The sequence below is a fragment of the Pseudophryne corroboree genome, chromosome 7 (assembly GCF_028390025.1).
Source record: "Pseudophryne corroboree isolate aPseCor3 chromosome 7, aPseCor3.hap2, whole genome shotgun sequence".
Lineage (NCBI taxonomy): Eukaryota > Metazoa > Chordata > Amphibia > Anura > Myobatrachidae > Pseudophryne > Pseudophryne corroboree.
Window position 1 is genome coordinate 88152263 of NC_086450.1, and position 18591 is coordinate 88170853.

At 45.2% G+C, this 18591-nt stretch overlaps 1 protein-coding gene across 2 annotated transcripts in view; it reads right to left on the minus strand.

Moving 5' to 3' along the window:
* The window catches only part of MTX2 (metaxin 2), a 202762-nt gene that overhangs the window by 87691 nt on the left and 96480 nt on the right, over positions 1-18591 (minus strand). For both annotated transcript variants that reach the window (XM_063933397.1, XM_063933398.1), the window contains one exon: positions 7999-8071. In XM_063933397.1, coding sequence (XP_063789467.1) covers positions 7999-8071 — 73 coding nt within the window. The remainder of the gene's footprint in view (positions 1-7998; positions 8072-18591) is intronic.

Below are 18591 nucleotides of genomic sequence, written 5' to 3' on the forward strand. Positions count from 1 at the left end.
CAAATAAAAAACACAACACACACACACACACACACACACACACCGTGAAAGTGTAAGTTTATTTACACATACATGCACACTTACACACTCACACATACTTACCTACCTAGTGACCCATGGAGCCCATCGGTCTCCTTGTCAAGTAGTATCCATTGGTGTACCTGTAAAAAAGAAACCAATATGCTCACCTATTATTCAGTGAAGATCGGTCATCTGCTGTCCATGTAGGTATCCATGGGTTAAAAAATAAGATTTTAAACCTACCGGTAAATCTTTTTCTCGTAGTCCGTAGAGGATGCTGGGGACTCCTTAAGGACCATGGGGATAGACTGGCTCCGCAGGAGACATGGGCACTTTAAGAAAGACTTTAGATCTGGTGTGCACTGGCTCCTCCCTCTATGCCCCTCCTCCAGACCTCAGTTAGAGAAACTGTGCCCAGAGGAGACGGACAGTACGAGGAAAGGATTTTTGTTAATCCAAGGGCAAGATTCATACCAGCCACACCAATCACACCGTATAACTTGTGATATACTATCCAGTTAACAGTATGAAAACGACATAGCATCAGTCCAAGACCGATGAGACTATAACATAACCCTTATTTAATCAATAACTATATACAAGTCTTGCAGAAGTAGTCCGCACTTGGGACGGGCGCCCAGCATCCTCTACGGACTACGAGAAAAATATTTACCGGTAGGTTTAAAATCTTATTTTCTCTTACGTCCTAGAGGATGCTGGGGACTCCGTAAGGACCACGGGGATTATATTAAAGCTCCCAAACGGGCGGGAGAGTGCGGATGACTCTGCAGCACCGATTGAGCAAACAGGAGGTCCTCCTCAGCCAGGGTATCAAACTTATAGAACTTTGCAAAGGAGTTTGAACCCGACCAAGTAGTAGCTTGGCACAGCTGTAGCGCCGAGACCCCTCGGGCAGCCGACCAAGAAGAGCCCACCTTCCTAGTGGAATGGGCCTTGACTGATTTAGGTAACGGCAATCCCGCCGTAAAATGCGCCTGCTGAATCGTGTTACAGATCCAGCGAGCAATAGTCTACTTTGAAGCAGGGGCACCAATCTTGTTGGTTGCATACATGACAAACAGTGCTTCTGTTTTTCTGACTGTAGCCGATCTGGGCACGTAAATTTTCAAAGCCCTGACCACATCAAGGGACTCGGAATCCTCCAAGTCACGCGTAGCCACAGGCACCACAATAGTTCATATGGAAGGATGAAAACACTTTTGGCAGGAATTGAGGACGGGTCCGCAATTCTGCTCTATCCATATGGAAAACCAGATAGGGGCTTTTATGTGATAAAGCCGCTAATTCCGACACTCGCCTAGCCGAAGCCAAGGCTAATAACATGACCACCTTCCAAGTGAGATTTTTCAACTCCACCGTTTTAAGTGGTTCAAACCAGTGTGACTTAATGAAACTTAACACCACGTTAAGGTCCCAAGGCGTCACCGGATGTACAAAAGGAGGCTGTATATGCAGTACTCCCTTCACAAAAGTTTGTACTTCAGGGAGAGAGGCCAATTCCTTTTGAAAGAAAATGGATAAGGCCGAAATCTGAACGTTAATAGATCCTAATTTTAGGCCGAAATTCACTCCAGTTTGCAGGAAGTGAAGGAAACGGCCCAGATGGAATTCTTCCGTAGGAGCATTCCTGGCCTCACACCAAGAAACATATTTTCGCCATATACGGTGATAATGTTTAGATGTCATGTCCTTCCTAGCATTTATTAGCGTAGGAATGACCTCATCCGGAATGCCCTTATCCGCTAGGATCCGGCGTTCAACCGCCATGCCGTCCAACGCAGCCGCGGTAAGTCTTGGAATAGACATGGCCCCTGTTGCAACCGGTCCTGTCTTAGAGGAAGAAGCCACTGATCTTCTGTGAGCATTTCCTGCAGATCCAGATACCAGGTCCTTCGTGGCCAATCTGGAACAATGAGGATTTGTCTCATTCCTTTCCCTCCTACCATTCTCAACACCTTGGGTATGAGAGGAAGAGGGGGATATACATAGACCGACTGGAACACCCACGGTGTCACTAGGGCATCTACAGCTACTGCCTGAGGGTCTCTTGACCTGGTGCAATACCTCTGTAGCTTCTTGTTGAGGCGGGACGCCATCATGTCTATCTGTGGCAGTTCCCACTGACTTGCAATCTGTGCGAAGGCTTCCTAAAGAAGTCCTCTCTTGGATGCAGGTCGTGTTTGCTGAGGAAGTCTGCTTCTCAGTTGTCCACTCCCGGAATGAACTGCTGAAAATGCGCTTGCATGATTTTCCGCCCAGCGGAGAATCCAGGTGGCTTCTGCCATTTCCACTCTGCTCTTTGTGCCGCTTTGGCGGATTACATGAGCCACTGCGGTGATGTTGTCTGACTGGATCAGAACCGGTAGGTCGCGAAGCAATGTTTCCGCTTGCCGAAGGGCGTTGTATATGGCCCTCAGCTCCAGGATGTTGATTTGAATACAAGTTTTTTGACTTGACCCAAAGACCTTTGAAGTTTCTTCCCTGTGTGACTGCTCCCCCACCTCGGAGGCTCGCATCCGTGGCTACCAGAATCCAGTCCTGGATGGCGAACTTGCGACCCTGCAGAAGGTGAGCACTCTGCAGCCACCATAGGAGAGACACCCTGGCCGTAGGGGACAGGGTGATTAACTGATGCATCTGTAGATGTGATCCAGACCACTTGTTCTGTAGATCCCATTGGAAAGTCCTCGCATGGAACCTGCCGAAGGGAATGGCCCCGTAAGATGCCACCATCTTTCCCAGGACCCGAGTGCAGTGATGCACTGACACCTGTTTTGGCTTTAATAGGTTTTTTACCAGAGTCATTAGTTCCTGGGCCTTCTCTATCGGAAGATAAACCCATTTCTGGTCCGTATTCAGAATCATACCCAAGAAGGGCAGACGAATCATAGGAACCAACTGTGACTTCGGGATATTGAGAATCCATCCGAGTTGCTGTGACACCTTCAGCGAAATTGACATGCTGTTCAACAACTGCTCTTATGATCTCGCCCTTATTAGGAGATTGTCCAAGTATGGGATAATTGTGACTCCTTGCTTGCGTAGGAGCACCATCATTTCCGCCAATTTCCCTGAAATTGGTAATGACAATACTGTACCGTAATTCTCAGGTACGCCTGATGGGGTGGATAAATGGGAACATGAAGGTATGCAGCCTTTATGTCTAGATACACCATAAAATCTCCCCCCCCCCCCCCTCCCCTTCCAGGCTGGCGATGATCGCTCTGAGCGATTCCACCTAGAATTTGAACCTTTTCAAGTATAGGTTCAGAGATTTTAATTTTAAAATAGGTCTGAGCGAACCGTCCGGTTTCGGGACTACAGCCAAGGTTGAGTAATATCCCCTTCCTTGTTGAAGGAGGGGAACCTTGAGCACCATCTGTTGGAGATACAATGTGTGAATTGTATTTAATATTATCTCCCTTTCTGGGGGAGAAGCCGGTTGGGCCAATAAGGAAAACCGGCGAGGAGGCACCTCTTCGAATTCCAGCTTGTAACCCTGAGAAACAATTTCTATTGCCCAGGGATCCACCTGTGAGTGAACTCAGATGTGGCTGAAGAGTCGAAGACGTGCTCCCACTGGGGCGGACTCCCTTAACGGAGCCCCAGCGTCATGCGGTGTATTTAGTAGAGGCCGGGGAGGACTTCCGTTCCTGGGAACTAGCTGTGCCCTGCGCCCTTACCTCTGGTAAGAAAGAACGCTCCTCGTACTTTTTTGTTTTTCTGCGACCGAAAGGACTGCATTTGCTAATGTCGTGCTTTCTTAGGCTGTGAATATAAGGCAAAAGATCAGATTTACCAGCTATAGCTGTGGAGACCAGGTCCGAGAGCCCTTCTCCACACATTTCCTCACTCTTGTAAGGTAAAACCTCCATATGCCTCTTTTAGTCGGCATCACCTGTCCATTGCATGTTCCACAGAACACGTCTAGCGGAAATCGACATAGCGTTGACTCTAGAACCCAGTAGACCAATGTCTCTTTGAGCATGTCATATATAAGACAGCATCTTTTATATATCCTAGGGTCAATAACATGGTATCCTTATCTAGGGTTTCAATCTCCGCTGATAAGGTATCTGTCCACGCTGCTACAGCGCTATAAACCCCTGCCGACACAATCGCCGGTCTGAGTAGTGTACCAGAATGTGTGTAAATGGACTTCAAAGTACTTTTCTGCATGCTATCTGCAGGATCCCTGAGGGTAGCTGTATCTTGGTATGTCAGCGCTACCTTTTGGGTAAACGTGTCAACGCCTTGTCCACCCTAGGGGAGGATTCCCATCGTATCCTGGCCCTAGCAGGGAAAGGATACGCCATGAGAATTCTTTTGGGAAACTGCAGTTTCTTGTCTGGAGATTCCCGCTCTTTTTCACACAATTCATTTGGTTCATGAGAGGGGGGAAATTTTATCTCAGCTTTCTTCCCCTTAAACATGTGTACCCTCGTGTCAGGGACAGATGGGTCATCAGTGATATGCAAAACATCTTTTATTACAATAATCATATATTGAATACTTTTCTGCCAGTTTTGGCTGTAACTTTACATCATCGTAGTCGACACTGGAGTCAGACTCCGTGTCGGTATCAGTGTCTATTATTTTGGATAGTGGGCGTTGTGAGACTCTGAAGGTCCCTGCGACATAGGGACAGACATGGGTAGATTCCCTGTCTGTTCTCTACTCTTGTGCAATAAATTTACCTCAGCACTTAATTCCACATATCCAGTCAGGTGTCGGCGTTGTCGACGGAGACACCCCACACACACACATTTGCTCCATCTCCTCCTTAGAAGAGCCTTTTACCTCAGATATGTCAACACACACGTACCGACACACCACACACTCAGGGAATCCTCTTATCTGAAGACAGTTCCCCCACAAGGCCCTTTGGAGAGACAGAGAGAGAGTATGCCAGCACAAACCCAGCGCTAATACCCCAGGAAAAACACACAATGTGTTTACCCAGTAGCGCTGTAATACTATTATTTGCTGCCAATTATGTGCCCCCCCTCTTCTCTGAAACCCCCTTTCACAGTGGATAAGCAGGGGAGAGTCCGGGGAGCTTCCTCTCAGCTGTGCTGTGGAGAAAATGGCGCTGGTGAGTGCTGAGGGAGAAGCCCCGCCCCCTCGGCGGCGGGCTTCTGTCCCGCTTAAATATAATAAAAACTGGCGGGGGCTCTTTATATATACAGTGCCTAGCTGTATCTATATCTCTTTTGCCAGAAATGAGGTTTATATTGCTGCCCAGGGCGCCCCCCCTGCGCCCTGCACCCTTACAGTGACTGCCGTGTGTGAGGTGTGTGGGAGCAATGGTGCACAGATGCACTGCTGTGCGTTACCTCAGTGAAGATCATGAAGTCTTCTGCCGCCTCTGAAGTCTTCTTTTTCTTCTCATACTCACCCGGCTTCTATCTTCCGGCTCTGTGAGGAGGACGGAGGCGCGGCTCCGGGACGAACTCCAGGGTGAGACCTGTGTTCAGACTCCCTCTGGAGCTAATGGTGTCCAGTAGCCTAAGAAGCAGAGCCTTGAAACTCACAGAAGTAGGTCTGCTTCTCTCCCCTCAGTCCCTCGATGCAGAGAGTCTGTTGCCAGCAGGCTCACTGAAAATAAAAAACCTAACAAATATACTTTCTGTCAGGAAGCTCAGGAGAGCTCCCTGAAGTGCACCCATCTCCTCTGGGCACAGTATCAAACTGAGGTCTGTAGGAGGGGCATAGAGGGAGGAGCCAGTGCACACCAGATCTAAAGTCTTTCTTAAAGTGCCCATGTCTCCTGCGGAGCCCGTCTATCCCCATGGTCCTTACGGAGTCCCCAGCATCCTCTAGGACGTAAGAGAAAATAAATAAATAAATAAAATGCAAAAATCCCGGTCCACGCCACTAAAGGGGATCCACCCTTTCCCCGAATGCCGGGACCTCCCATGATTCCTGTCACTAGAGGACAGGGCAGCCAATCAGGGAGCGCCACGTCATAGCGCTCTCCTGATTGGCTGTGGCTCCTGGCTTGTAAATCAGGCAGAGCGCACTGGCTATAATGGAGGATCACAGTCATCGCGGTCTGCGGGTAACCGTGAGGTTAACGGAGGTCACTCTTCTGGGTGACATCAATTAACCTTGCGGTTAGCCACAGACCGCATTCTACAACGTTTATTATAAGGTCATTCATTTTTGTTTTTTCATTTAAATGTTTTATTGATTTGGAATCCACATGTGTAATGGTCCAGAATGGTTCTAATGCTGGATGCAATATTATATACACAACTAGCCCAATATCACTGCTTGGATAGCCACTGATGAATCAAAAGATAGGCTCATTACTGCCTCACAGCACTAAGGTCATGGGTTCAATTCCCACCATGTCCCTAACTGTGTGGAGTTTGTATATTCTCCCCGTACTTGCGTGGGTTTCCCCCAGGTACTCCGGTTTCCTCCCACAATCCAAAAATATACTGGTAAGTTAATTGACTCCTAACAACAACAAAACAAAAGAACCCTAGTGTGTAAGCGTGTGCATGTAAATGTTATAGGACAGACTAGATGGACCAAGTGGTTCTTATCTGCCATCAAATTCTATGTTCCTAATATCGGGGATGTTTGTAGAAACCTGTGTGTATACTTATTACCCAGCGACACAAGATGTAACCCAGCTGCCTGACCTGAATGGTGACGAACCCAACCTTGGCCAATTTGGTAACTTGTGTGTGTGGCCAGGGATGCGTCCCCCCACCACTTCATAATATGTTCATTTGGCACAAATACTCTACAGCAGTATCCGTGCTATTTGGCCATCTCAGTGTGTAGCCAGGTTACAGATTGACAAACTGTACCAAGGTCTGAATGACCTGATCTCAGTGTGTGGGAAAATGTTTATCACTGCACTAGTGTCAACACATAGAAGAGAGAGGAGGAAAGAATGAAACAAGGAGGTCGAAATAAATAGACACAGTATGGATTCATGTCATGTGATGCATAGGGGCATTGTGGGGAGCATGTGCCATTGGAACACATGAAACATCCTAACATCACCCCTACAGTCACAGGAAGTCCACACATTTTTGTTCACAGCCCAACAGAGCTTCAAAGGAAAAGGAGTAGTTTCGGGACTGCTGTATGTTGGAAGGATCATCGCAGACATTGCCCTTAATTGAATGGACCCCATACAGCATAAACCAGAGGAAAAATAGTAGGCAAGCTGTAAAGATAAAACATTTGCAATGTGCATTGTGTCATATTCTGATAACACTTTCCTTTTAAGGGTATACAATGTGTAAAAGCCCCCATACATCTATGTGGCGATTCTCCGACCCAGCCTGAACCGCCGATCTGATCTGCCGATTGGCGGCCAGCAATGATCAGTGAGGGAATCGGGGAAATGAAACATGTTAAAAATACCCGATTTGCATAAAACGGTCGGGATTGGGGAATCAGGATTTTTAAACATGTTTAATATTCCAGATTCCCCAACCCAGCCATGAGAGGATCTAGAGATTGCCCCAGTATAGCTCTGATGTATGAATGCCTTACCCTCGCTCTTCAACACAAACTGAATATTTTCAATTTGCTTGGAACACATCACAGTCAACTGATGTATTAGTTGGGGAAGGTGACTTTCCTGCGGCTTCGCACCACATGTATAAAGGCCACAGGCTTTCCATACATAGGCGCTCCTGACTGTGACTTATGCACTTGTAAGCAAAGGAAAAACGTGAAGAAAAAAAAAAAATACATCTTTGCTTTCCAACTAGCACACAGAAATTTGTAGCTCTAACAGGTGAAAATAATACGCCTAGATTTATAATTTGTATAGCCTTATCCAGCAGCAAGAATTACAAGTTGTGAGAAGAAAAATCTGCGTGCATGGTAACGTGGATATTTTTATGACTGGGAGGCGTGCGTGGCGTTGCTATGGAGTCACAGCACCATTTCAAATACAGCATCCTACATGAATACCATACTTACCAGATGGAGACATATATTCAGCGTTTGCCCTACAAACCACCTGGACTGGCAGATTGCACATTTGTAAGAAGGCCTGAAAGACAGTGAAAACACAAATAAAGCATTTGTTGGCTGATGGCAAAAACACAGCTAAAAAGACAATATGCAGCGGCTCATTAAACAGGTTTACTAAGAATTCAAGCTCCTAAGATTTGTACCACAAGTACAACATCCTAAGGGAGGGAATCACGGAGCAATCACTGCTTAAAATCTAAGCAATCTGACTAGATTGCTTAGATTTTAAGCAGCGATCACTCCGTGTGTACCCCCCACAGCGATAGCGATGCGCAGCCCCGCGCATCGCTATTGCTGGTGCAGGTCGCTCACTTCACCCGCTGGGTGAATTGAGCGCCCCTCCCCCTATCTCCCCCCCCCCCCCCCCCCCCCCGCACGCTCAGCACACATCGCGCGGTGCTGAGCAGGGGGAGCGAACCGCTCAGCACACATCTTTCCCGAAATCGGGCCGTGAATACGGCCCTTAAGTCCCTATATGGAGCCAGATAGACAGACTATCTTATCTGGACTAGAGAGACATAAGGATCACCCCCCACCCCACAAGGGTGGGCTACACAGAAGAACGCAACCTGTTATTACTGGGGGAATCTCGACAATCCGACTACTGAAAGATATCGTAAGAATATATAAAAATGCCGACATCATACTTCATAGTGGTTAAATTATAAGGACCTGAGCATTTTATATTGACCGTATACTCCCCCCCCCCCCCCCCCCCCCCACCTCATGCTGTAAGGTTAGACACTCCTCTTCATGAGCCAGCATAAAGTAGTTTCAAAGCAGTCGCAGTTCAGAGGACTGAGAAGTTCTTTAGTCCCATTCAGCTACTCCTCTATTTATCCAAAAAGATCCAAAAACATATTTCCATATTTTAAAGCACATTTTATGCCATATATACCGAAAAGGAAAAACTGCAACAAACAGTGAAATTATACAATTGCAATGAAACATAATCCAAAACAGGCCTGGCCAACCTGTGACTCGCCAGCTGTTGTGAAACTACACATCCCAGCATGCCTTGCCACAGTTTTAGCATTCACTAATAGCAAAAATGTGGCTGGAACCTGTAGTTTCACAACAGCTGGAGAGCCACAGGTTGGCCAGGCCTGATTAATAAATTAAAAAAGAATATATCTTTGGTTCCTGGCGTTACAAACAGGGAATACTGCATTCAATAACACTGAACATGTAATAATGACAACAGACTTGTAATAATGTAAGAAGCAGATGGAAAGCAGGGCAGTGAATTGGCCATTACAAGACTCAAAATACACTATTCTTTTGTTTCCTAACAAAATCAATATTGTTACAATTTATCATCAAAATCTAGGATACACAGTAACGACCGGCTATAAATATCACATTGCATTATTTTCCCTTTACTATCAAAATGAACATTTAAATCACACACATTCAAATCAAGTATTTCATCCCTGACTTACATGATATGATTAATGGAAAATTAATATGTGGACAATAAATGAAGTCTAGTCTGTGTCTGAATTACTTTATATGCATCACGTGCCGTTTCATGGATGCTCCGGAGACATTGTGTCTGCATTACGGTGGGGTTTATGCGGATGATCTAAGGGCTTTCAGACTTCTAGTTATCAACCAACGTATAATAGAGTTAGACAGCATGGAAATGACAAAACTCTGCTGGTGCAGCCAAAAGGAAGCGCAGCAAAATAACATTCCTCGGGAACGGATTTAATGCGGAGACTCAATAGCCATTAGTCATTTAACATTTACTCTTCCAGATTAATGCTAGAGACACAGAATTTCCTAAACAAATCCACAATACATTTCATGGAAGAAGGAATGAGGATATCTGCTATAAGGCCGGACAATCTAATGCAGAATTCAGATATCAGTTACTCAAATCTAGGAGTCAGCGGAACCTTTTAAAAGATCAAAGGATTACGTGCAGCTATTTATCTAAGAAAGGGGGTACCCGGAAGTCATTGTTTAGGCGAATTGGCTATCTGGCTTTGGGTATTAGTCCAGCCCTGAAATCATATAAGTAACACAGGGGCAGATGTATGAAGCAGTTGCAAGAGTGAAGAAGTGTGCCACAGCAACCAATCAGCTGCTACTTATAACTATATAGAATGCACTTGATCAGTGTTACTTCAAAGCGGATTGGTTGCCATGGCATATTATCCATTCTTATCACTGCTTCATACATCTATCCCTCAGTCCATGATAGATCGATAGATAGATAATACATATATTCTCTCTCTATAATATATATCTCATGTATGTATATATATATATATATATATATATATATATATATATATATATATATATAGTATCCCAAACAGGCGGCACTTGGAGACTTTCAATCGTGCAAAGAGGGGTTTAATGCAGTGCTGTCATAATAACATCCTGATGAAAGGGGCTGCGACCCCGAAACTGTTGATGTTATTATGACAGCACTGCATTAAAGCACTTTTTGCACTCTCCAAGTGCCGCCTGTTTGGGATACTGTATTACGGGCTTCACACCCCAGTTCTGGAGGGCACGGGAGCAAAGTATTACCGTTGGTGAGCGGGCGAGTGCCGGGTTATTCAGCCATGTAATATATATATATATATATATATATATATATATATATATATATATATATATATATATATATACTGCTCAAAAAAATAAAGGGAACACTAAAATAACACATCCTAGATCTGAATGAATGAAATATTCTTATTAAATACTTTGTTCTTTACATAGTTGAATGTGCTGACAACAAAATCACACAAAAATTATCAATGGAAATCAAATTTATTAACCCATGGAGGTCTGGATTTGGAGTCACCCTCAAAATTAAAGTGGAAAAACACACTACAGGCTGATCCAACTTTGATGTAATGTCCTTAAAACAAGTCAAAATGAGGCTCAGTAGTGTGTGTGGCCTCCACGTGCCTGTATGACCTCCCTACAACGCCTGGGCATGCTCCTGATGAGGAGGCGGATGATCTCCTGAGGGATCTCCTCCCAGACCTGGACTAAAGCATCCGCCAACTCCTGGACAGTCTGTGGTGCAACGTAGTGTTGGTGGATGGAGCGAGACATGATGTCCCAGATGTGCTCAATTGGATTCAGGTCTGGAGAACGGGCGGGCCAGTCCATAGCATCAATGCCTTCGTCTTGCAGGAACTGCTGACCCACTCCAGCCACATGAGATCTAGAATTGTCTTGCATTAGGAGGAACCCAGGGCCAACCACACCAGCATATGGTCTCACAAGGGGTCTGAGGATCTCATCTCGGTACCTAATGGCAGTCAGGCTACCTCTGGCGAGCATATGGAGGGCTGTGCGCCCCCCAAAGAAATGCCACTCCACACTATTACTGACCCACTGACAAACCGGTCATGCTGGAGGATGTTGCAGGCAGCAGAACATTCTCCTTGGCGTCTCCAGACTCTGTCACATGTGCCCAGTGAGAACCTGCTTTCATCTGTGAAGAGCACAGGGCGTCAGTGGCGAATTTGTCAATCTTGGTGTTCTCTGGCAAATGCCAAACGTCCTGCACGGTGTTGGGATGTAAGCACAACCCCCACCTGTGGACGTCGGGCCCTCATGCCACCCTCATGGAGTCTGTTTCTGATCTTTTGAGTAGACACATGCACATTTGTGGCTTGCTGAAGGTAATTTTGCAGGGCTCTGGCAGTGCTCCTCCTGTTCCTCCTTGCACAAAGGCGGAGGTAGCGGTCCTGCTGCTGGGTTGTTGCCCTCCTACGGCCTCCTCCACATCTTCTGATGTACTGGCCTGTCTCCTGGTAGCGCCTCCATGCTCTGGACACTACGCTGACAGACACAGCAAACCTTCTTGCCACAGTTCGCATTGATGTGCCATCCTGGATGAGCTGCACTACCTGAGCCACTTGTGTGGGTTGTAGGGAGGTCATACAGGCACGTGGAGGCCACACACACTACTGAGCCTCATTTTGACTTGTTTTAAGGACATTACATCAAAGTTGGATCAGCCTGTAGTGTGTTTTTCCACTTTAATTTTGAGGGTGACTCCAAATCCAGACCTCCATGGGTTAATAAATTTGATTTCCATTGACAATTTTTGTGTGATTATGTTGTCAGCACATTCAACTATGTAAAGAACAAAGTATTTAATAAGAAAATTTTCATTCAGATCTAGGATGTGTTATTTTAGTGTTCCCTTATATATATATATATATATATATATATATATATACACACATATATATACATACATATATACACATACACACACACACTCCCAAGCAGGGCCCTCTTACCTCATAAGCTTTTCTTTCCTCTCACTTTTACCATCATCTTTCCATACCCACCACATACAATGGCTTTGGCCACCCCGTTGCTTATTTGAGTATTATGACTGCTGCTGCAGCAGTGTTAATAAACAATATTATTATTATTACCAGTTATTTATATAGCGCACATATATTCCGCAGCGCTTTACAGAGAATATTTGGCCATTCAGTTCCTGCCCCAGTGGAGCTTACAATCTATATTCCCCATCACATGTACAGGCACGCACATTCATGCTAGGGTTAATTTTGTTGGGATTTAATGAACCTACCAGTATATTTTTGGATTGTGGGAGGAAACCGGAGTACCCGGAAGAAACCCACGCAAGTATGGGGAGAATATTACACCTTTTTAGCATTATTTATTTTATCCTCTATTTTTAATTAGCAGAAGTAGGCAGCTAGTGTCCGCCTTCTCTGTGATATCACAAAATCTTTCCGCTGGACTGAGTTGGCTTGTGTCCTGAAAACGTTGCTTCATTTCAGTCGGGCAGACAAATTGGACCACTGGTTAGTTGGATGAAAGTTGGTCAGTATATGGCTACCTACCACAAATATACAAGTTAATGAAGCTGAAAATATTTTAGCCACAGCGTTTAGCATCATAAACAGACAGCTTATCACACACAAATGAATAAAAAAAATATATATATTAAACTAGGTAAAGAGGAAATTTAAGTAGTTTGCACTTTCACAAGACACTAACTGGCCTGTATATATTTATATCTCACGCCATTCCCCAAATTTAAATATACTGATTTATCATCCATGCTTTAATATTATAGATTTATTTTTCACTAAAGCATTTTTACATCTGTAAAAGAATGGTTTATTTTGGTGGCCCATGGATATGACACCGACATCCTATATAGATCCCACTATATCTAATGTAATCAACTAAGCAGTTCTATATCCTGGGAAAAGAACTATAAATAACTCAGCAGAGATTATGTAGGTTTCGATTAAAAGAAAGAGGGGGGGGGGGGGGGGGGAGTAATTGTTGTTTGGGCACCAGACGGCAGCTATTCAATTGTTTGCAGGTTGGGTAACAACTGCATGATTTCTGCTCGCAGGCTCCTGAGGTTAGTGAGAAGACTGCGGAAAGTCAACCCAGGACTTTGCACCCGTCTAGTCGCTTTACGCGTCAAAACAGGGTGTAATATAGAAGATTTACAATGTCTAGTTCGACAGACATTAGGTCAACCCCATATAGTAGACATGGACAAAAGGTAGACATGTACAAAATGTCAACCCATGAAAGGTCGACACAGGAAAAAGTCGACAGGTACAAAAGATCGCCACATGAAAAGGCTGACACAGGAAATGATCAACTCAAAAAGAAGGTTTACACAATTTTATTTTTATTTTTTTTGGTTCACTTTCACCGTTATCCCAATTAGTGTACCGCGTCCCCTTGCATGGCTGGCAGGGTTACTATTCCCAATTGTGGATGATAAAGTATGAAATAGGTGTAATAAATGCTCCTGAACTGCAGGTGAAGAAGAAACAAGCTTTCGTAATGTGTCAAGAGTCTCTTATATGACCATTTTACCTCCATGACTTTGACCAGAATCTTATGAATCATTGAGGTGCCTCATTTGACATTGTGGAAGTTATATCTCACTATGTTATCCCACCCAAAAAAAAAAAGGAAGACTTAAAATGAGCTTCCTGCTGTTTCCTGCTGAGTAGATAAACTTTGTTGACACATCTAGATCTCACTCAGATAGTTACTGACAGCAAGCCCTAATCATTAACAAATCCCAGTATTGGGAAGGAGCACTGCCTGCTAGCGACTGAAAGACAGGGCAATGTGTGCTGCCAAAACATTAACTTAATGCAGTGGTTCTCAAACTGTGTGCCTAGGCACACTAATACCTCTTTTCCACTCCAAGCACGGGTCGCAGCCGTGTCGCCTGACACGGCTGCGACCCGTGCTACAGCCCCCTTTCAGCAGCGCTCACCAACCCGGCATAATGCCGGGTTGGTGACGCTGCTAGTGACGCAGCAGGGGCAACGCTGGGAGATCACATGATCTCCCAGCGCCGCCCTCCCTATACACTGTGAACGGGAGCCGTGTCGCCTCGACACGGCTCCCGTTCACACTAGACAGCTAGCCAGGTTGAACACGTGTTCAACCCGGCTAGCTACCCGGGTAGGATTCCCGGATCACTTTATCCGGGACTTTGCCGGGGGACCCGTTTCCACTAGGGAAAAACACGGGTAAATACGTGCCCCCGCACATTTACCCGTGTTTTAAGGAGCTAGTGGAAAAGGGGTATAAGGTGCCTCGGGGCACTTGCAGGGGTGCCCTGGGTTGGTGGTCCAGGACCAATTCAAATTATTTATGGTCAATGCAATAGGCAAAATCAGTGCTGGTGGCTGCCAATCGTAACATATGTGGACAAACAGAAGTCCCTCACAAAAATTGAACCAAAGGATGACAAATAAGTAAATTGTGTTTAATTTATTATTTGTTTCTAAATTTCTCAATAAGAAACTTTTGGCCTAGGGGTGCGTGAAAAAAAATTCTGATACTGTAGGGCGCCAGGATTCAAAAAAGTTTGGGAACCACTGCCTTAACGGTTTCTTTGTAACAGGAGTGTAAAATTGTAGCTATGAAGTCTACGCTCAAACCGATGCCAACTGAGGATATGGCTGCAAATCCAGGTCAAGCGTGCAGTATAGCACCATTTACATGTAATGAATGGTAAAGAGGAGGTAAGCATAAGTAGCGGCTTCACAGAAAGTGCCTATATGGAAGGTTACATACTTCTTTATTTCTAGCACAAAATGTAATAGATATACAAAATATATCTCTTCATTCCACAGGCAACCAAAAAACATGAGGACCTACAGCCGTTTCCCTACAATAAGCCCATTTTTGCCAATTATGTAAAAAATCACTAGGTAAAATGGTTAATACCCAGCTAAGTTGAAAGCAGCAACCACACAAAGTATTTTTTTTTATTTTAAATAGAAAGATAAGTGTCTATCATATTTCATAGCTGGCCCTCTGACGCTGACAGGGCCACTCTGTGCTGCTGGAGGACTCTGCTCTCTCATCTCTGTATGTAGCATATTGCTCATTATCCTGCCAGCACACATCATGTTACTGCCCACTACGTACAGCTCTACTGAGGCAACAAGATGAAGCCAGTGTATGGGAAGTCACACCAGTTTAGGATAGGCCCACATACAAGAAAGCTTTTTGGGAGTAGTTTTATGCCACATGGAGGTGAGTGGCGAGCGGTACTACGAGGGAAGGGGGGGTGTTGGATTGGTATTGGGATGCCGGCGTTTGGGGTCCCAGAGGTCACCATAACGAACCCGGTCACCAGATTGCTGGGGTCGGGTGGGGGGCGGGGGGTCGATCCCAAGGAAGCCCCTTGCAGGCCCACAACGCACGGGGGCTCAGTTCTATTCCCACTCTATGGGTGTCGCGCTTGTCTGCTCCCATTTTATCCACCTGCATCTTCTTGTATCATGCCTGTTGCACGGCCACGTGTGTTATATACTGTACCTTACCCTTAGTGCATTATACACATTATACTAAATTTATTCTCCATGAATATCTAGTATTTTCACCTTTGCATGCTTTGTACTTAGTGGGGTCCCTGCGTACGATGCTGATTTCTCCCAGTGCTTGGTGCTTTGGAATTCTGGGCGCCTTGTAAACAAACAATAATAATAATAATTCTGTAGGTGTTTTTGCATGCTAGAGAACACATTTGTAAATATGCTCATTACTGCAAGCTGCTCTGATGAACATGCAGTTTCCCTTTTGCAGAGAAATAATTAAATCTACATTTGGCGCCACATCAGTGTCCTTTAGCCACTGCTTATAATACCTTATGGAAACAGCTGCAGGGATCCTTAAAAATTTGGACCACGTCCCAAGTAAAGTAACTGCTCTAAATCTGTTACTTTCATTTCCAGAGCTTATTAGGGATTCATGCCAATGCATACTCATTCCGTGCTAATTGTTGACTTATGGTTGATTTCACTTTTATAGTATTTATTTACAAACAGATGGAAGTGTCAGCGTACATAATTGGCACTGGTGTGACAAAAGAATGATAGAGGGTATAAAAGCTATAAGTACAGTATGAAAGTTATCTGGTTGCTAATTCACCTTTCTTCAAAGTCATCTACTTAAGGGTACGGACAAAACAAACACGGAATGAAAACTTCAAGTAGCATAAAAGATCGTAAAAGTCAAATACAGACTTGTTACAAGAACTGTAGACTTCACCAAGGGTGTAGCCAGAGCTTTTTGGGCTCCATAGCAACCGCTTGAAGGGGTCCCTGTCCCAATGCTTCTAGAGAGACACCTCACCGTGGGTGTAGTACGTTATGCCGACGCTTGGGATAATGGCACTCAGCATCCCGGCCGCCGTCATGCAGGCAGCGGGATGAGCTTGCTGCGGGCGCGGTTGCACGCTACGTGTGTCACGCTATTTATTCTCTCTCCAGTGGTGTTGCGGACACCCCAAGAGGGAGAATAGTTGTCGTCATGCTGAGCGCCGGGATCCCGACAGCCGGCATATCAAATTCCCCCACCCCCCCTCATAGTAACAGTTGTTAATTTTATGCCCCATAATAGTGCCCCAATTCACTTTATGTCATATTGAGGGGGTGCCAGTACACATTATGCAACACAGTACCCCAAATTCACATTATGGCATACAGTGTCTCCAGATCATATTAGGACACCTTATAATGCCTCCACTTCATATTGTGCCACATTATAGTGCCTCCATTTCATATTATGTAACACTATCATTCCCTCCAGTTTATTCTATACCACATTACAATGAACAGGTCTAGGGTAATACCTAGATATACTGCAGGCCACAAGGCAAAAGTTTGTAAGGCCCCCTATGTATCACCCAGAGGTGAAAAATGTATATAAAACATGCAACTGTGACAGGGAAGGTGGGCCCCTCTCAGCTCTGGGCCCCATAGCAGCTGCACTCTCTGCAGCAAAGGTAGCTATGCCCTTGGACTTCACGATTTCAAAGTTCAGTTCCCACTCAGTACTTAAAAAGACACTTGTGAAAGTGTTAAAAATAAGAATTTACTTACCGATAATTCTATTTCTCGTAGTCCGTAGTGGATGCTGGGGACTCCGTCAGGACCATGGGGAATAGCGGGCTCCGCAGGAGACAGGGCACATCTAAAAAGCTTTTTAGGTCACATGGTGTGCACTGGCTCCTCCCCCCATGACCCTCCTCCAAGCCTCAGTCAGGTACTGTGCCCGGACGAGCGTACACAATAAGGAAGGATCTTGAATCCCGGGTAAGACTCATACCAGCCACACCAATCACACCGTACAACTTGTGATCTGAACCCAGTTAACAGTATGATAACAAAACGAAGTAGCCTCCGAAAAGATGGCTCACAACAATAGTAATAACCCGATTTTTGTAACAATAACTATGTACAAGCATTGCAGACAATCCGCACTTGGGATGGGCGCCCAGCATCCACTACGGACTACGAGAAATAGAATTATCGGTAAGTAAATTCTTATTTTCTCTAACGTCCTAGTGGATGCTGGGGACTCCGTCAGGACCATGGGGATTATACCAAAGCTCCCAAACGGGCGGGAGAGTGCGGATGACTCTGCAGCACCGAATGAGAGAACTCCAGGTCCTCCTTAGCCAGAGTATCAAAATTTGTAAAATTTTACAAACGTGTTCTCCCCTGACCACGTAGCTGCTCGGCAAAGTTGTAATGCCGAGACTCCTCGGGCAGCCGCCCAGGATGAGCCCACCTTCCTTGTGGAATGGGCATCTACATATTTCGTCTGTGGCAGGCCTGCCACAGAATGTGCAAGCTGAATTGTACTACAAATCCAGCGTGCAATAGACTGCTTAGAAGCATGAGCACCCAGCTTGTTGGGTGTATACAGTATAAACAGCAAGTCAGACTTTCTGACTCCAGCCGTCCTAACTATATATATATATATATATATTTTTAGGGCCCTGACCACGTCTAGTAACTTGGAGTCCTCCAAGTCCCTAGTAGCCGCAGGCACCACAAGAGGTTGTTTCAGGTGAAAACGCTGACACCCCTTCATGAAGAAACTGGAGACGAGTCCCAGTTCTGTCCTGTTCAAATGGAAAATTTTAATATGGGCTTTTGTAAGACAAAGCCGCCCATTCTGACAATCGCCTGGCCGAGGCCAGGGCTAACAACATGGTCACTTCCCATGTGAGATATT